Source organism: Pempheris klunzingeri, chromosome 20 (assembly GCF_042242105.1).
Source record: "Pempheris klunzingeri isolate RE-2024b chromosome 20, fPemKlu1.hap1, whole genome shotgun sequence".
Lineage (NCBI taxonomy): Eukaryota > Metazoa > Chordata > Actinopteri > Acropomatiformes > Pempheridae > Pempheris > Pempheris klunzingeri.
The window spans coordinates 1,579,108-1,599,882 of NC_092031.1; the positions used below are offsets into that span (position 1 = coordinate 1,579,108).

The following is a 20,775-nucleotide window of genomic DNA, read 5'->3' on the forward strand; positions in this document are numbered from 1 at the left end:
AGTGCTGAGGGTGGAGGAGGCTGACTCTGGACCCTCTGGCGTCTCTGTGAGTTCAGGATCGAACCTCCATGAATTTAACTCTCCTCAGAGTCTCTCTCCTGCTGCCCAAGACAGGCAGCGAAATGATCAGCTCGGTTGAACTCAGTTGACCCGATTTACACGAAAAAAAATCCCATTTTCTCACCTCCCCAGCGCCATCTGTCCATGCAGATAGTTTGGGTTTCATTTCTCCACCTTTTGAAATATCCTTTCCTGAGGTTTCTGCCTCCGTCTCCACACAATGGAGGAGAGAGAGCACCGGTGTGTGGCGCTCATAAACACACACAGTCTCTACCGAGGCTTTAAATGGAAAGATGTGGCAGCGTGTTCTGTGGATTATCAGCAGCGACAGCAGAGGTTTGTGGAAAGTGTTCTCTGTGTTTTCACATATAAAATATACATCAACCTCCTCCTGTGTCGGGGTGACGGCAGAAATCTAAAACCAAACGCAAGGATGGAATCCCTCAGGAGTGCTGCTGTTCGTCACCATCAGTCTTCACCTGTCTTCGGCCCGTCCAGGATCATTAGCCTGTCTCCTGACCTCTGACCTCTGACCCCCCTCCCATCCACACTTCACACTACTTCTGTCTGAGGACTGTGTGTGTGTGTGTGACCGTCCCTCCAAAAACGACGTGCCAAATGTGTCTCTAAATCTGTTTTTCAGCGTTAAACTTTCCCTCCACGTCCTAAACAACAGCAGCTCTCTTCCTACACATGCTGCTCCACCTCCAAGACTCAGGACGGGACAGGAGGCATCACTTCACCACCTCGGTTTAACATTTCAAACACGGCACACGGACACCATGTGATGCTCTGTGGCGTCTGTTGACTGCTGATTTTATACTGTATTTTGTATTTTGATGTGTAGAGCAGCTTTACAGCTCCACCATCCCTCTCTGTGCTGAAAATGACAAACAAAAAGCAACAATTCATCCTCTGCTCTCTTTAATTTATCAGAAAATAAGGACATTATGTTCTCACATGACTGTTTCCACTTGTAATGGCCGTATTAACTTTATATTAGTGTTGTCATACACTCATCTGAAGGAAAGCAGAGAGCAGCAGGAAACAAAGCATCACTTGATGTTCCTGCATATAAATTCCACTTTATTAAAACATTTCTTTTGCCTTAAGTCCTGCAGGTCACTTCATTGTATTTCTGGTGAAGCTGAGTAGTAAATAAATGCCACAGAACCAGAAAAGGAACTCTTGTCGAATGCACGTGTGATCTGAGAGTCTGTGGCCTTTCGAGCGTGTTAGCAAACATTGCTGCGCTGCATACAGGGAGAGAACTTCACACCGGCCAGCTGCCAAATGCCGTTTCTTTTGCCGCTGATGCAAAAACAATGTATTGTAGTCGGTAGGTTTGTCAGGCCCCCTCGTCTCTCTGGCAGGTAATCAAACAGAAGTCTGGGGCTTTGGGTCCCACAGCTCCAGTTGGCCGGAAAATCAGAGGAAGTGGTTGGTTTACTTTTGGATTTAGCAGCCTGTGTGATGAGCGACCATGAACCCTGGCCTCTCCCTGGACCCACTCATCTCAGAGAAGCTTTATGGAGCCTGTGAATACTCTCTGACTTTTTTTTTTTCATAAGTACTTGCACTTGCCAAAAGGAAACATGAGAATGTTTCCAGATTTTACATCTGCAAAATTAAGAAGATTTTGCAGATTTCATGTGAAGCAAACTCACCCTCGATTTCTTGTGTGAGTTCTGTGAATTTATGCAAAATTCAAAGTTCCTCTTTCTATCCAACAGACATTTTGGTTTTATGGATTAATTGGAACTAAGTAGGGAAAATGTACATGTGGAAGAAGTATTATTTCCTTTGCTTGGGTAGTTAAATGAATCATATTACCCCACATGTAGTTTTATATGAATAACACTATGTTAAAAACTATATTTCATAGTAAAAGTACTCATAATGCAGATTATACCCTTTCAGACTGTTATTAAGCTCTACTGTTGGATTATTATTATCATGTGGGAGCATAATTTTAATGTTGTAGCTGGTGGAAAAAGGAGCACTGCATGTTACGTAGAAACAAATCATACGTTTGCTTCAGATTTCAAATCTGACAAATGAACTATAAAAGAGAAAAGTAGAATATTATTATTACTGTAGTACTTTCCACCACTGTTATGTGTCAGTATGTCGGTGCTCATGTATGAATAAATTGTATTAATCATCTGAACTGGGTCTAATCTTTGTAAATCTCGGCCTATAGCTTTTTAATTGTAATCTTCATCCTATTCCAGACCACATGGACCTCGTGGAGGGGTTAGCAGGATGAACAGGAGTCCAACAGCATCACATTAATATCCTGTTTTCAAATAAATAAATAAAAAAAGAGCACTCAGCACTGTTATTTTAACCCCGTCTTTCACCACCTTGGACGGAGACAATTATTGGTAGTAATACTCAGACACAGCTGCCGCCTCTTCAGCACCAAGGACAGCGACAAGTCAGCAGCTCCTGATTCTCTGCTGTGATTTCAGTTCGACGCCACAGATGTAATTTGCTGACGCGAGAATAAGAATTTCAAAGAGAAGCTGAATTATGATTATTTTATAGAAAACCTGGGTGATAATAGATCATTTATATCTTTGACAGGCGACAACGACAGAAAGATGGACTCTCGGCCTGGTTTGGTTCCGTGGAAAGGAAACCAAATAAAGAGACTTACTGGCTGAAATGCTGGGAAATGTAGGACAAATCAGCCTTCGTCCACCTTCTATCACACCTCTGATCACGCGGTGCCCTTTAAATCGATGCAAATGGTCGATTTCGGCGCACACAGTCAATACAGTTATACTTTCATCACTCCCACGCGGGGAAATCCATTCCTATTAATCAATGGTAATAGAAAGGGTGTCATTTATCTTTTAAGCTGCCCGCGTGGTAAATCACTGGTAGGTGAAAGCACAGGGGGAATTAAAACACATGTAGCAGATCACTGGAGCAGGATTACATGCAGGAACACAAATTATTCTCTGGTTTTACATTTTACTTTGCAGTGGCGCTGAAAAAGTCTCCCTACCTGAGAGAGAAGTGGTGACCTGGAAAACTTCCCGCCCAGACAAGAATACCAATGACTGAAACTGTGAAGATGAACTGAAAAATAACACGAGTGACGTCTAATTCTCTGTAACACTGTTAAACCCAAACCATAAGTACATACTGTTTCTATACTAAACTCAAGTGTCTGTTATCTATTTGCAGCTCACTGCCTGTCATTTTGAATGTTGTTGTTTTTTACTGATGTGGGTTAATCTGTATTTGTGTGTTCCTTAAAATTATGCAAATTATAATAATTGCTTTGTAATTTCCAAAGCAATTTAGTGATTGTGTTTAAATGTCATCGTACTTTCATTTCACCTCCAGGTATTCCACATGTATATTATTATTATTTTAGAGGTGTAACAAAAGGACACTGCAGCTGCATCACATGTATCTTAGACCACAATATCTATAATATAATATATAAAATGCTTTGATTTAACAGCCCTATCAGCACACGATTACGACTGACCGCTACTTAAACCTGTGTCTGATTTGAAACTGTTTGTTTAGGCTCGGTTGGGCCAAGAAGCAGGTGGTTAAAGGTTTGGGAAACGGCGGTTTGGGTCAAAGTTGCTCCTGACTAAAGCCACCAGAGAGCTGTGCTGCTTAGATGTAATCATATAAAGTAATTTGGCATTAGTAGCTTCAATAATCTAAATAAGGCCACTAACTAACTGTCCAACACGATCACCGTACTCCCCCAAACGCTGACATCCTGGCGCGGTTTCTATTGGCTGAGCCCCGAGCCAGAGACGCTGTGGTAAAACAGGGAGGCCGCGGTCGTCGGCCAGTAAGGGTCATGTACTGTGAGGAATTAGCCTTCACATTCACTCTGTTTAAACGGACTAAATTATTCTGATGCTGAGCCAGAAGAGATTAAAAGAAGCGAAATGAATAATGTGGAGCTTTAAAATGTTGCAAAACACAAAGTGCAACAACAACAACAAGATTTATAACCTCTAGAAATTTGGATGACGTCCTCCCCGAGGAGTCAGGAGGAAGCACTGGGCAAGCGGCGACTCCGCCTGAGCTATTATCATAATTAAACATCCAAATAAGGGAGTTCAGCTCTGCGACCTGCTGCAATGACGAATGTGGGGAAAGACCACAAAACACCACGGCGGCCCGATTCACTGTTTATGTCTTCCTTCCATATGAACACAGAACATGTCAGACATCAGCAGCCGTGCGGTGCAGCAGACAGATTGAGCGCTGCAGAAATAAACCGCAGGAATCTGCCTGCAGCTGAACTCCATTCTCATCCTTTTCACTTAGAAACTCACAAGCTTTGATACGAGATGTGAGATCCTGAGCTCTTTTTCCATCTGTCAGACAGCCAATAATCTTCAAACGCTGACTTAACGCAAATGAAATGTGCATCTGCTGAGATTACCTACACGAAAGGCACTTACAACCAACAATTACATACAAGACTAATGCTACTCTGGAAGTAATGTGATGCATATTAAGATCCATCAAGCCGCTGCAGCTGTTAGGCTGGTAAACAGCAACCAGCAGCAACTAATGTACAAAATCTAACTCGACAGAAGCTGAAAACGTCAGACAGCACAAACATAATCACACTTTGTAAAATGCTAATGTGCCGCGCTGTAACCGTGTGTTCAACCTTCCGCACAGCTTCAGTACTTCATGTGAAGCACACCAGTAATCAGGTCAGGCTTCTAATTAAAAGGCTCTGGCTGCTAAACATGCAGGCAAGTCTTGGCTTAAGTTTGCAACTTAGAAAATTCATTCATATTTTTCTGCCGACACGTGACAGCAGCTCATTTATTCGGATGAAAAAATGGAGTAACGTGAAAGAAACAGTGAAACAGTGAAAGCAGCAGCAGCTTGTCTTTCCCTTTGGAATGAATCATGTTTCTGATAGATGTCAGTGTGTCCAGAGCTCTTACATAAGCACAGAGCCACACCTAACTACCTGTAAGGAGCACAGCAGCATGAGGGCTCGTGGGTTCGGCCTGAGACTACCCTTGCGAGAATAAAGCTCATTTAAAGATATTCAGTATCCGGACAGAACGCAGTCTTTGGCAGCTTCGGTATAAAAATCCCATTATTTGTCAAACCTGAGCCCGCTCCCCCGCCTGCCCTGCCCACACAGTCTCCTCTCTACCTGCTTGTCACTGTGAATTTGAGGGAACACTAACATTCCTTCGCAGGGTATTTGAATGCCCTCACAGGGTCAAACACTTTGCTACATGCCACGTTTATTCAATCCACTGAATGAGGCCTGCATCTGTACCTCTGGTGTGTGTGTGTGTGTGTGTGTGTGTGTGTGTGTGCAGGTGGTGGAGGTAAATGGCCTGGCTAAGCCTTCACTGAGACAACACGGGAAGCCTTTTGCGTTGTTCCCTAACTGGGTTAGTTTATCTTATTTAGCGGCGGGGCAAGAAAGGGCCGCAGCTGTTCATTCGCCTTGCCAGCCTCGACAGATTGGATTCCTGCAGTTCGAGCTCGCCTTTCCAGAACCCGGCCGCGGATAAGCGGGGCTCTCCTTCTGCTAGCCGCTACACCGGCGCCGTAAATCATCCCTCATCAGCTGCCTGGCTCGTGGGATGGGGTAATCTCTCCTCCTCAGGCTCCTTATGAAAAGTGACTTGTTATCCACTTGGCCTGGGGGGCGTTTAGAGGACCTTCAGACCTGGAAAACAGCCCACATGGGACGGGAAGTGCTGCAACCTCAGTCCGACTGATGGCACTGATACAGTGGGGGCACTGAGACCTGCCGGGTCACACGTTTAGTATCTTTACAAAGATATTCATATTCTTGACGATGCTTTCTTTACCACTCAGAGCACTCAAACTCTCTCCTTCAAGCTCTGTAAAGCTGCTTTATGGACATATTTTACATTAACTGCTGAGCTCACAGACAAATATTGTGACTCTGATAACCAAAGTGAAATATCTAGCAGCTAAAGAACCCAAATATTCTTCTCAGGAGTTGGTGGAGACCAAACCAGAGCTAAAAAAGAGAGTAAATATCAGACTTCTATTCCTCAGCGTGTAACACCTCATCCAGAAGGTGATAATGTGACAGGTTGAAGGAAAATGATGATACAAATGGTATGATAAAAGTTCAAGAGTAAATCTGTGGCCAGGGTAAAAGATCATACAGCTAAGATAAGATAAGATAATTCATGGGTTTAACATTTAATTAAAAAAGGTAAAAACACTCATTGTGCTTAAAAAGAGTTAAAACTTGAAAGATCACTAATTTATTATTTTTCTAGCTCATGATTTGTTGTTAAAAATTGAGCTGTAGTAGTATTATCAGTGATCTGCTAAGTAGCTTTGACACCTGCGATTTAGCCATCTTGTAAATTCATTTATAAGACACTCGGATGTCGAATGTACTTCACTCACTTTCATCTGTGTTGCATATTTTATAACTTTGTATGAGTTTTGCAAGAGTTTGGCAAGATAAAACTACATAATGCTGAGCAGAAAGAGGAAATGAGTTATGTCTCGGTAAGATTACCGATTGCAAAGGGTATATAATGCAGTATATTCATCCTGCTATGTAGTTGTTACCTGTACATTGTGTTTATATGTGATTATTCATTCCAGTAAATGTTCTCATCGAGGAAACAACGAGTTCACACTCTGTGATTATCACATAACTGCTAGCTTGTGTCGGACTCCCTTTGCCCCCTTAGGAGCAACAAATCAATTCTAAGGTAGTTTTAAGGCAGAATAACCCACAACTGATCATCCAGGATCCATTCACCTCCATAAACACTGCTGAAACAATTAGAAAACTGTCTGTGATCACATGTGATGAAGGTAAATAATCAGCACGACAATAAGACCGAGACAAAGATCGAAACAGCCTTCATTTCAGTTCATCCCAGAGCTGGTGGGAGAGGTGGAGGTCAGGACTGTGCAGGACAGCCCAGCTCCTCCACACCACACTGGGGAAACATTAATAATAACTGTATCTGTATTGTAGCTGTCAAAAACTAAGTTACACAAACAACAGAGATCCAAAATACTCAAGATTTAACAAGGTGAAAACCACTAAAAGCAGAGCAAACGCCAAGTTTAGGTTTAAGAGAGGACTCTTAGTTTGTCTGCTCCACAGGTGAAGGGCCGGTCACCTTCAGTGGAACCATCACTGAGACCCTGCTGGAGGATCTCAGGCAGCCATCAGGCTCATTGGGAGTCATGTTATTCTGTTCTTTCCTCACCTGAGCAGCTGGAGACACACTATTGTCTCCAGTATCCCTGTACTCTGTAGCATCAAGGCATTCCTCCCTTCATGTCCTCCTTTCTCTGTGTTCTAAGATGTGTGAACAGCACGTCTATTTACTGAGCTCCATCAAAGACAGATTCCTGTCATGCTTTCTATAAATAACAGTTCGATGTCGTCTCCACATGTCTGTAAACATATTCATCATCAGTCTGCAGAGCCTCTGTTGAGCTTTGACAGCCTCTTTCTGCTTCTCACAACCATGTTAGCTTCCTCTTTTCTGGAGAGAGACGTTCCTCTGAGCCCCCCCAGAGAGCATCCATCATATCAGGAGTGGACCTCACCGACGCCTGCCTGTCTGAGTTTTAATTAAAGGCCACAATTGATTCCAGCCGTTTCTTCCTGCTTGCTGCTCCTGGTCCTGACCTTCAGCCAGACACACTCAGGTTCCTCCATCACCACGTTTCCAGCCACAGCCGAACACTGCTGCAGCTGCCTTCGCTCATTTGTGCACATTCAACCAAAGAACGAGGGGGCGGGACTAATTAGGGAAACCAGCTGCTGTTGTGGACTGGAGAGATGAAAACCTGCAGACCGTTGAGCCTCAGCAGTAAGGGATGCTGTGCCGCTGGTGCCTACGGACGCTGCAAGTGGGTCAGAGGTTCAGGCGGGTCAACTGAAGGTCTGAGCCACATGTTTTCATCTGTATCAGCTCTTTTACAGATCAACCTCCCGCCCTCCCTCGTGCCCCCACTCTCCGCCGCGACACCCACGGCCTGCCACCGATCCTCCACAGAGAGCAGAAGAGAGGAAGGGACAAACAAACCGGGATATGTCACCGCTGATAAAGCCGCGCGGTTGGACGAGACAGATGCTCGGGCAGGGGTTTCGGGGCCGAGGTTGGAACACTGTCACATCTGATCTGGGCGCCGCGTCGCGCTGCCAAGTCAGTCAGAGTCAGACTGTCAGTTGGTTCAGGGGAACAACGGATGCTCTGAGCGCAGCCGGCCAACCACAGACCAGCTACGAGGAGAAGGGAGGGGGGTGTGGAGGCAGTTCAGGCTTTAGACTTTAATCAAAACCTGTTTTTACTGAGCGTTTATGCAGCTGTACATGTATTGCAAACCAGAGAAAACTTCTGTTGATGCCTAAATGTCCTTAAATTCTGAGACTGACTTTGGCTAAAAGTAGAGCGTGTCATGTGACTGAAGTGGGCTCCTCAGCATCAACGTGGTGCTAAGACAACAATCACCCAGTAAGTCTTAGAGAATAAAAAGTGGAAAAATAATCCTGTCACACAAAAATGAACTGAACTCTGTGATTTTGGCTTCAGCGTCTCCATACTTTTCCCTGTAGGACGGTTTACCTGCTGAGTATTCACGGCCACACTGAGGCGTTTACCTCTGATGTGGGGTTACAAGCAGACTTTGTGTCACTTTAAGGAGGCCCAGGTCAAAAAAGGTTGGGAACCGCTGGTTTATTCAAGCAAATACAGGCACACACACAACCTGTAATTGAAAGGAGCGTGAGCGAGTGTGCAGCAGGGACCAAATGAGAATCTGGAATCTGTTTTTGCAGAGAGGCATGGGATTCAGCCCGGAGAAAACCAAAAGCACTCAGCAGCTGAAGAATCCTGTTTGAAGAGTACAAACATATGTTGGATCTGCAAAGATTTCAGCGTCCTGCAGCTGCCTGTGAGGTTCCCTGCTGCTGCATCACTGCTGGGAGTTCACACATCTCCAAGCTACAAGCTGTGATTTGTACTGCGAGAACCTGCGGGGATCCTCCGCCTGCCCGGCACGCACATGCGACAGGAGCCAGATGTCGCCGGCTGGATCCACTCTCACGCAGAACAACACTTATTTTCATGCTTGTGTCTCCACTGATTGGCCACAAGCTCCTCTTATGAGAGCCACAGACACACCTGAAACACTGACGTTTAGAGATATCGAGTGACAGCGATGAGATGAGACGTGTTTCAAGGATGCTAAAGACAGAAAAACACCAACGTTTAGGCATCAGGCTGCACCAGGTCACATCTGGCTTCAGGTCAGGCGTATTTTAGGCGCCTGAGTTGCATGAAACCAACATTTCATCCAGATTTCAACATGCAGGAAGTTACAATCCTCAAAACCTCACACAGCCTCTGTGACTAACGTAGACGCTCTCCTCCAAAGCACATACAACCTCACACTCAGGCGGCACCACTGCTTTCATGTGTGTGTGTGTCTGGTCTCACTGTTTGGCATCACCTCCCTAATTTGTTGTGTTTACTGTTCTGTGGTCACAATAATCCTGTACCACTGTTCTCTGTCGTCTCCATGTGCACACTGAATGCAGATTTTCTCCTCGGGGCCAGTGAAGTATCCATCCATCTGTCCATCTATCCATCCCTCTACCCATACTGCAGACTTCTACAGATACATCCTACAAAGGCTCTCAGCGTACAGCAGAAAACACGTCGTGCACACAGAGATATCCAGAATTAGACGGCCACTGTGAAGGAAGGAAGGACGGAAGGAAGGAGGAAAAGAGGCTCCCACTCCTCCATATTAACTACTGCCATGAATATTGAGCACGTTTTCAGCTGAAGTTAACAGTCATCTCGTGTAATGCTGCCTTGTCATTAAGTGCTGGAGCCTAGAAATCCTGTTTACCAGCCGCCTCCTGACATCTTCTCATGATGAAGCTGCAGCCTTCCAGAAGCACTCCGTCACTGTTTGCCTTTAAAAAATCACTTCAAGCAGGAAGTACAGGCCTATTCTTATTAGCTGAATGGCCCGACTCCCCCCTCCCTCCCTCCCTCCCTCCCTCCCTATCCGCTTCCTCCTCCCCCCTCCTGGCTGAACCACACAGGCCACCGCAGTGCTGCCACTGGCCGGGTCTGCAGCACACATCTGAAATGTCAAACCCTCGGATCATCATTGTTTCTACTTCCTCCTTTTACAAACTGAATGGCTCTCCTCCAGAAGCCGAAGCATCCAATCATCTCAGTGCGTCCCGGAGCCTCTAAGTGAGTTGGTTCAAATTTGGGGGGGAGTGTGTATGAGAAGTGCGTGCGGCTGTGAGTGAGCCCTGAACCCCCCCCTCCCTCCTCCCTCCCCATCCTCTCTGACTCCACCAACTCCCGCTTCTGCTAAAAAAGTGACTGGTCTACAATCCCAGGAAATGAAATGCTGGGAAGAGGAGCTGTGGGCCGAAAGCTTCAGCTCGTCCACTGGCTTCTGGTTGTTTCAGAGCCCGAACAGTCGGCGTTTGTCCCCTTTGTCATCTCCTCCCCCGGCAGGGTTGATTAACATTTCACTCACGTCCAATTCAAAGTTCAGGCTTATAGATGAGAGGAGGCGAAGGAGAGAGGGATGGAGGCGGGGGGAGGAAGAGGAGGAGGAGGGGGAGGGAGGAAGAAGAGATGGGAGGGGGGGAGGAGGATGGATGGATGGATAAAGCGAAACCCTCCAAACACCCACGTCGGGCCAGTATCTCCTGCCAGCCTCAGGTTTTCTGCATGTGAATGTGAATGTGCATCGACATGAGCTCTCCCTGCCTGGGGAGGAAGGATGAAGGGATGAAGGGATGGAAGAGAGGGGTGGGGGGGGGTGGCTGGATGGATGGAGGGATGGCGCAGCGCAACACTTTGCGGGCACTTCTAGCAGGCTCCGCTGCGTGCCTCAGAGCCTGGATGCAACAGCCTACACATGATCCTGGCACGGATCGGAATGATAATCAGGTGTCAGCTCGGCTCCTCTGGAGCCGGAGAGGAGAGGAGAGGAGAGGGTGTCAGGAAATCAGCGCATGGACGGAAACTCTAATATTCAAATTCTATCCTAAGTCAACTTGAACACCACTAATCTGTCCATATTTCACACACCCCCAGCAGTGACCTGCTTTTCCTCTCACATTCTGTGCTTAAAGCTGTCCCTGCATGCAGCCACCAGCCTGTTCCCCCCCCTCAGCCAAAGCCCTGCACAGCAGAGCCAAAAAAAGAAGCTCCGCTTGGTGTCTTACCAATGTGAATGATGGAGTCGGCGCTCACTGTGTTGCATTGCAATATCCACAGGGAATGAAATAACAATGTCAGCATTTCCATCTCCAGTTTGAGCCAAAAAGGCGCATCCACGGATCCACCTCGCTGATTTTTGTGTTTTTCTCCAGTGATGAGCAAATCCAAAATAAGCGTCGGTGCGTAAAAGCGGCAGCAGCAGCAGCGGCAGCAGCAGCGAGGACCAGGGCTGAGTGAAATCACCACCGAACAGTGAGACAAAAAACCAAATCCCAAACACCAAACTGTTGGCCGGAGTCGAGAGGAAGAAGGAGGGTAGAAAAAGAAAGAAATAGAAGCTTCCAGGGCTCCAGAGAGAAACAACCCCGGCTAAGTTAGGAGGGAAGCGGGGACGGAGGAGAGGAGACACCGGGGGTTTGTTTCAGAGGTTGAGATCCGCCAGACGAGCAGCTCTGACTCTCTACCTCCGAGTCTGAGACATAACACACTGCAAACTGCGGAGGAGGAGGAGGAGGGACGCTCTCTCTCTCTCTTTCTCTCTGTCTCTCTCTCTCCCTCTCTCCTTCTCTCTCTTCTCCCCCAGCCCACGTGACTGCAGAGCCTCTATCTACGGCGCTGGAAGCCCGACCGGAGAAAAGAGAGGCGAGGGATGGAGATGGAGAGAGATGGAGGTGTGAGTGGAGGGAGGGAGGGATGGGAGCCGGTGCGCACCGCGGCAGAGAGCGGCTGCGAGGCGGCGAGACGCAACACGGACACCCGCCTGGTCGGTAGGTTCTGTGGGATGACCCGGACACCGGAGAGGGGGGGTGGGGGGGGAGGCCGTCGGTGCCGGTAAAGAACTTGCTGCAGCCAGACTTCACGTTAAACGCGCTTTTCCCTCCGACTGAAGTTGGTTTGTTCAGGGCCGGAAGAGGACCGTCACCGCTGCAGTGCCGCGCTACACCGAAGCTGTTGCCTCCGTTGGATTAAGTCAGAGCTCTGCACATGAGACCACAGAGCTCTGCACATGAGACCACAGAGCTCTGCACATGAGACCACAGAGCTCTGCCCGAGCCTGGGATTCAAGGGTCCGTGCGTAAATGCAAGACTAACGCTGGTTTTCTGCCGTGATGGAAAGACTACATGAAGACGTGTCAGTTCTGTAGGAGAGAGTTCAGGTGCTCAGAGTTGCAGAAGCCCCCGAGTGGACGTCGGATCAGGTGGGACACTGGTGTGAGACGGTACAGTATCCCCCCCTGGCAGCTTGGAGAGGTTGTGGATGACGCGCGGGGGCGCACGGACGGGAGCTACGGAACCACACGGTAAAGGTTGAGTGTGTCAGCCCGGACACACTCATCATGTCCGGCTCTCAGGTGGCAGGCAGGGCGAGCCTCGTGCGTAAAATCTCCCCAGCGCTGGCATGGAGGATTTTTTTTTTTTTTTTTTACCAGAAACGGAGAGAGAGAAACGGCTCAGAAACCCTACGCGGTGAGGAGGTAGAGAGAGTCGTGATAGCGGGGGTTTGGGGGGGGGGGGTAGATGAGTGCAAAGGGGGGAGGAGGCGGCGGAGTGTTTGGCTCCACAGGACAGAAGGTTCGGGGAGGCTCGGACACGCTGGTGTCCCGGTACAGTAGGAGGGGGGAGGAGGGGGGAGGAGGGGAGGGAGATGTGTTGAGGGAGCATGCAGCCTGGGGGGCATTCAACAAGTCTGCAGCAGCACAGCACTGCTGGGGGGGGGATGAAGTCCTGGATGTGTTTGGCGACCGATGAGGTCACAGGCACCCTGGGCGTGTGTGCATGTGACGTCACTGACCTTTCCTGTGATGTCATTCCAGGGGGATCTCCGCCCATGGGTGCTCCGACTCAGCAGAGAAGGCGGAAGTGGGAGATTACTACACTTGACCTTACAATTAAAGGATATTTCTTGTGAATGTCTGTGACTCAGAAATGTCTTTTAATTGTTTGGCCAAGTCTAGTTCGGCGAAAGTGTGGACACGAGCCTTCACAGGACTTGTGGATCGCGGACGGTTTCAGCACCCAAGGGGGCCGGACAGCTCCTCTGGAGCATCTACGGAGTCCCGGACGTGACATGTGACTGCATCTGATGAGGCAGGGGGAGAGTGATGTGACATAATCTAGAGAAGTGAGTGATAAATGGAGATGTCACCGTGAAATAAGCAATAAAAAGGAGCAGGATCTCTATTTTAAACTACAAGATCACATCCATCCAGCTGTAGGGATCTGTTCAGCGCCTCCCTTTGTTCTCAAGTTCAGTGAAGCAGATTTGGGAGGAAATGAGAAAAGTGCTCACAGATGAGTGAGGACAGGTGAAGTCAGGGGCAGAGGACACCGACACAAGGTCAAACTTTGAGTCTCATGACAGGACTGAATCTACGGCAGCTGAGAGGGACCATGTGACACTGGTGTTACTGAGGAGAACAGGTTCAGTGGGACTTCCTCTTTAACGCCGTACCTGACTGAGGTGTGTCTGAGCTGCAGCATGATGTGACGCACAGGTGGTTGCCATGGAGACCCCATGTGTGTCAACACCTTCACTGTCACTCACCATTATCATCAGCTGGTATGGTGTTTTTAGCCCTTTGTGATGTCATCAAGACTGATACACTGTTTTTATCTTCATCGTCCATTCATAATCATCATCATCATCATCATCATCATCAATAACCCTTCAGATCATCATCACTATAATCATCATCATTTTCACTGCTTTGATCTGATCCTAATCACTGTCATTGATGATGCTCTCATCATCATCATCATCATCATCATCATGAGCCTCAACATGTGACACCTTCATCCAGTTAATTAATCAATTAATCTGAATTCTTTTACATCAAGTAGGGTTTATAAGCATAAAGCCACACACACACACACACACACGCACACACACACACACACACACACACACACACACACACACACAGGCTCTCTACTGTCCATTGGTGGAACATTACACCTCCTACTGGCTGCTCACTGTTACTGCGAGGTGTTTGTCCTGGAGGGGAGACGGAGAGACAAAGAGGGGAAAGATGTGAAATGAAGGAACCTCCATACCGACACAGACTGAAGGCGACAAAACAACAATCAATCACACGCTGTCCCTTCAAAACAGATACACTCCTGCACCAAACGTGGGGTCACGGGCAGCGACTGATGCCATTTTATACTCCAAAGACTGAACTTTGTACCACACGACTTTTGTCTGACAGCTTAAGTTGCTTCAGATCACAGTTTCTGGATCATCACGTCTCAGAAAAGTCTCCTCATTGTCAAGTGAAGTTAACTATTTCTTTGGATCGTTCTTGGATTTCACAAAACAGAAAACTTGATCTTACAGACCATGATGCATCGCTGTAGATTAAACTGCCCAGCAGGATATAAAGAGGACTTCTGCATGAAACACACACATTAATGCAGCAGCGCTAACAGGAGGCACTGACGAGGAGCAGGTTACTGCAATATAAGTACATCTAGCTGATAATATGTGCATACTTTCACTTTAATACAGGACTTCTACTTGTAATGGCAAAAAGAAAAGGTATAATCCTGCACCTAAACTCCCTGTCAACACAGAGAAGAGGAGGAAAGGGAGAGTAACAGAAGATCTCCCCTCCTGGTTTCCTGGTGAGGAGTTAAAGGTAGTTTTTAAGATGCAAAGACCAACAGACAATCATAACCATCAATAATTAATTTGAATCTAAAGGCAGAATCACTACTCTGCCGCCATTAAACTGACAAGTAACACCCCAAAGAGCTGAGGGCTAAAATAGCTCCAACACTCTGAGTATAATGGGGCGGCAGAAATGGCCCAGAAGCCCAGAGGAGCAGCTCCTTAGTTTTCTAAACCCCCAGATGGACTGTGAGTGACAGATTCACCCCACGTTCACCAGCCAGGGGGGAGGAGAGCTGAGGCCCACAGAGCCTGAGCAGCAGCAGTCACACCTTCACCTGTGGAAGTGTGCAGGATTCATGAAGCTCATCCTCTCTGCTCCGCTCGGCCCCCACAGTTTAAACACCTGATGTGTGAACAGTGAGTGCCTGTAGTAAAGCTGGAGCTCCCTTCACACTGGAGCCTCACTTTGGCTATGAAAGCCCTGATTATTCTATAAGATGAAGTGACTGAAGAGGAGGAACGACCTCATTTCTCCCCCTGTGGGAACCTTATCTTCAGCTTGTCCTTTCAATTCAGCCGCCGAATCAAACCGGGGCCGGCAGACGACACAGCTGATCACACACCATAATCATCATCCCTCAATCATTTGTTATCACGTCAGATGTCTGCGCAGAAATCATCCGCTCACCCTGAAAAGACTCCTCTTCCTCCAAAAATAAACCTCTTCTCCTTTCACTCCCGCCATCTGTTTTGTCAGCAGTAACTCCAGCGTGGATGACAATCTAATTGCATCCTCATCTCTCTCCGGTTTAATGGGCTGTCAGGTAGCATCATTACACACTTTCATTGCTTCCCTGTGCAACTCACATATCGACAATAACTGACGATATGAGTGTGTATCTGTGATGGAGGGAAGCTGCAAACTGTGCGAGGGTCGCATGGGACCGTACATCTGAAAACGAGCGTGAACATCAGTCACACAAACCAGCATCCTGCATGTGAGAATGTTCTTCTGTTTCCACATTTATATCCTCACAAGCATCAAACTGTGTTATTGCTCTAATTTGTGTATTTGTATTCAGGCAGAATAATTTCCTTTGGGATGAATAAAGTTGATCTTATCTTATCTTATGTGCGGTCAGAAGTTCGGGGGGGGGGTTTTTGGAGGACTTCTATCAGTTGCACAACAGAGCGGTGTGATTTTTGTGGCTTAAAATGTCTGATGGGAGCTCTGATATTTTCAAACTTGGGCCAAATTTGCACATATTTTGTTGCTATTATGACTGAGAGGACAAAATGAGTACAGAAAAATGAGAAAAAGTGTTGGAATTGGTCCAGTAGATCACTTCAACACCCTGTTCTTCCAGCTAAAATCCCTGTTTTAGTGAATGTAGTCTGGTGTGTGTGCTGTTTGTGGTTAAACCAAAAGGATCTTCCAGGTCTCTCTCTGTAGGGATCCTTTCCATGATGCTGTCACACACTTAGAATAACACTCTGAGCCTGTCAGTGGATCAAACAAGCTCTTTTAGTGGACCTACTGTGATCAGGTGCAGTTGTCCCAAAGGATCACGTTGCAGCCATTGCAGCCCGTTTGGTGGCTGCTGGCTGAGGTGATCTACTGGACCAGTTCCAACACTTTTAGTGCCTATCGGTTATTTCAGACCCAAAAAAAACAGAAAATACAGCCTAGGTTTTAAAACTGGAGGTCTCCTTTATGGGTTCAATATGCTTTAAACAAAGTAGGTGGCATGAAGTGTGATCTCAGGACAGAGATGTTTATTCCTCTTCCAATGGCCGGACTCGGGAAGAGAGTGTGTGTCAAATACAGTTCAACGATGTGACAAGCACTTCACTGAACGAGGCCTTTAGAAATGAGCTTTTTGTGGTGTGTAATACAAAGATGCACTCCGCGGTTTATCTAGGGGCTAATATCACACCCCGGGAGGCTGAGCCCATCACAGTAAACGAGCGCCGTACCTAATTTCTCTGGATGTGATGTGCAGTCGACAAGGAGCAACCAGGGCTTGTGTGAATGAATGCGTTGAGTGTAGTAAGACAAACGTGTGCACGTTCATTTCAGAGGAGACTCGGAGGAACATTTGGTTGCACCGCATTGTTTCTTCACCCACCGGTGGAGGAGCAGTAATCAAGTTTCCAAACAAAGCAATAATGTTGTGCAGATTAGACTGAGCCGCAGGGAGCAGGAGCCAGATCAGATCACATCCATCAGCTGAGAGACGGCTGTCTGAGGCCGACCGCAATAAGACTTCAGAGCAGGAAACCACGTCACAAGAGTGTGTGTGTGTGTGTGTGTGTGTGTAAAGTGACTATAAATACACCTGTCACTGTAACAGAGAGGCTTTTTCATGCATTTCTTCGAGTAAAATCTAAAATTAATAGTTGTTCTTTCACGTCAGGAGAGTTTTTGATGATGTTCTCTACTCATCTATTTGTGGAAAGGCAAGAATCAGAGGCCAGCGTGTTGTTCTGCTGTTCGCTGTCAGTCAGGGACATTTTCCATTTCGGTTTGCTTTGAAGACGCTCTTTTCCCTCGGAGGATGATCTGTGAGAAAGATCACGTTTGAAATCAAAACTTCACTCTTTTTTAAAACTACTTTGGAAGTAGGGAATAAAACTTAAAAAAACTCACTGTCCTGATGTTGGTGCTGGTGGTGCAGCTCCTGGCCCGTTAGGTTCAGCTCAGTTTCTTCAGTCGTAACATGCATCCGTTTGAGTCCGAGCACGAGTCCGTCTTGTTGGGCAGTCGTTTAAAGAATAGGCCTGCTGAAATATAAGAGACAGGCAAAGAAAATAGTGTCACGGCTAGTCCGAGAACCCAAGAGGTGGACACGGGACAGACTCAAATACAAGATGAACACAGGTTTCTTTACAATATAAACAGAACCAAGACAATACCAACTGCTGAGGCTGCCACTCCTCATAAACTGAAGGAGAACAAACTAAGAACAATGCAAGGGTTCTGAAGCTGGAGGCGGGAACCAGGACGGGCAGGGCTGGAGCAGGTCTGGAGCAGGTCTGGAGCAGGTCTGGAGCAGGTCTGGAGCAGGGCTGGAGCAGGTCTGGAGCAGGTCTGGAGCAGGTCTGGAGCAGGTCTGGGAGGTAGCAGCTGAGTCGACATACTGGCGAGGAGTGAATGCCTGAACCAGACTTCAGTAGCAGGAGGTGGATGGTTGATTGCAGGTGACCCACACAGCTGTCTCCATTCCTGCACTCACACCCAGAGAGAGACAGAGACGGACGGACCAGGGCCGGGATCAGAGGTCCTGACAAATAGGATGAGTTTGTCTTAACCCTTTGAGGGTCTTCAGCACTTTCTAGTGTGTTATGATTTTTATTTTTAGCATATTTTATCAGTTTTTCATGCATATTGCTTATAATTTTGCAAGATGGTGAATTTTTCAGAGTTCTCAATTTTTTTCATGTATTTTCTGTGTATTTTAGACCATAAAATGATGCGCATCATGACAAAAACATGGCAATTTAAGGGTTAATTTTTTAAAAAACTAATTAAAATTTGATATGTATGATTAGGGCTGATGCTGGTCTAAAAAACTATTTAAAAAAAATTTTAAAAAAAGAAAGATTTTTAACATTTTTATGGCTTGTTTTTATGCATACACATTTATGTGTGTAAGGATCTTTAACGTGATTATTTCTGAGGACCTTCAAGGGGTTAAAGTCTGTGTAAAGCAAACTCACAGGTTTGTTTCTAGAACACATGTTAGAGAACGACTGCTGAAAATGTGGAGAGACAAACAGTTTTTCACTAGTTTTTGGGGCGATGTCTGAAATCCCAGAGGGGACGGGGTCCTTGTTGGAGGGGCCAGGTCTGTGGAGGCAGGATGGGAGGTGACGGTGAAAGGGAGGGAGGGAGGCGGGGAGTGGAAACTGTAAAGATAGTCTTGAAATACAACCAATACATAGAAACGTTTTAACAGAGCACGTCGTTGTGCTTTTGTTTCACCTTGAAATAATCCAGACTACAGAGGGGCCACAGGGTTCAGTCTTCCCATCTCATCTCACCAGACATTAACTTGTCATCTGTAATCCATAACATTTATGGCAGAGCTGCAGTGATTTCCATCCAGTGTGAGACCTGCTGTCCATAAAGTAGCTTATCTTTATTCTTAAACCTTCTGGGTTGATGAACTGGGAACAGAGTCTGACCCTGGCAGTGAGCCGGCTTTGGGAACAGCCACCAACTTCCCCTAAACTGGCCACAAAAGTTGATACAGCACTGAAATAGTTGGATTTTACTGAGGAAATCAAGTCATTTTGGGCACACGAGGACTTGTTGGTGAGGCCAGAGCCTCATCTTTATTCACTGAATACAAAAAAATAGATTTTTTAGTTTTCCCTGTCAAGCTGTCCTTCGACTGAAGGCAACAGGTAGAGCTCAGCTGTCGATATGTTAAACCCTCGGAGTTCTTTTTTTTTTCTTCTGCTCAACTTTTCAGGCTGCTGAAATCTTGGGGAGGGTGTAATGAGAAACACAAACCTGTTCAGAATATAAATAGAGAATCAGTCACTCATTGTAGAAAACAGGATTTCTAAAAGTTTAAGGAATCTGACGGCCAAACTGGAAAATATATACATTTAAAAATCAGTCTGGTTTTATTGTCATTAAATCCTGTGAACGTACAAAAGGTGTGTGTATTGAATCCTGATAAATCTTCATTCCACTCAGTTTCCTCCTGTTTGAGTAACATTCATTAAAAACTACAGTGAGCAGCTGTTTCAGGAAACTACTGAAGGGTTTCTTCTGTAAATGAAACCATTAATTTGTCCGGCGTTTTAAAACATTTACTGAGCCGTCAGACTTCACAGGAATCTGTGGACACAAATGTTTTTTAAGTGCACAAACATTTGTCCAGAAATGTTTGCAGTTTTTTTGCAGGATTCCTGAGTGAAGCAGGATGTAACAGCCCATAACGCACACGGAGAGATGCCTGTAATGTTGGATGAACAGTGAGCGAGCAGAAGCTGCCAATGCTTCAGCTCTAAAAACCATCAGCTGAACACAAAGGGAGCCAACAGCGTGTCGTGGACAGTGAAATATCAGTTCCTGTCTAGTGCCGATAAGAGTTGATAATTAGAAACAAGACGACACAATGTTCTGGTTCCCGCTCCATCTTTATTGATCGAAAGAGAAAGCCTCACACAGACGGGAGCGAGGAGACGCAGATTACACACATGCTTTCACTCAAGGGGTTATTTCACCTTCTTCAACATTTGCTTGGATCTCAAATATCCATCCACCACCTGCACCTTGTCCTTTAAACCCCCCCCCCCACCACCACCAGGCTAAACTCTTTTATAATGAGTTTACTTGTCTTTAGTTTCCCAACAACTTAACAACTTAACATCGTGGTGAATACAGAAAACTATTCTTACCAGCAAAAGCAAGATCTTGTTGGATAATATGAGATAATATGAGATTATATGTGATTCTCTCCTCAGATCAGTAATTATTTGATATATCATTAACTGGACTCTAGTTAAGGCACAAAAAGTATTCCTGCACGATAATTATGATAATTCAACATTATCAGTATGATGAATTCAACCATTTTTTGTACATCTGTGATGAGTTTCTACTTCGACATAGTTGTGTTGACGTGCCAATTCAGTGTAAGATCTGTTTCAGGAAAGGTTCAGTTAAAATATGGGAACATTTGAGCAGATTGTGGAGCACAAATCAGTCCGATCAATCATGCGATCATCCTGGTCCCTCTGGGTTTGAATGTATTTGCTTTACTTGTGAAGGGAGTGAGTTTAAAGATTACATGTAAACCCACATCCCCGTTAACAGGCCAAGACTCTAACAGGCCTTTG

General features: G+C 46.2%; 1 protein-coding gene across 1 annotated transcript in view; it reads right to left on the minus strand.

Annotated features, from left to right (window-relative positions):
- LOC139219753 (glutamate receptor ionotropic, delta-1-like) overlaps positions 1 to 11,393 on the minus strand; it is a 454,804-nt gene extending 443,411 nt beyond the window's left edge. Inside the window, exon 1 of the mRNA XM_070851702.1 lies at positions 11,312 to 11,393. Coding sequence (XP_070707803.1) covers positions 11,312 to 11,393 — 82 coding nt within the window. The remainder of the gene's footprint in view (positions 1 to 11,311) is intronic.
- Between the last annotated feature and the right edge of the window lie 9,382 nt (positions 11,394 to 20,775).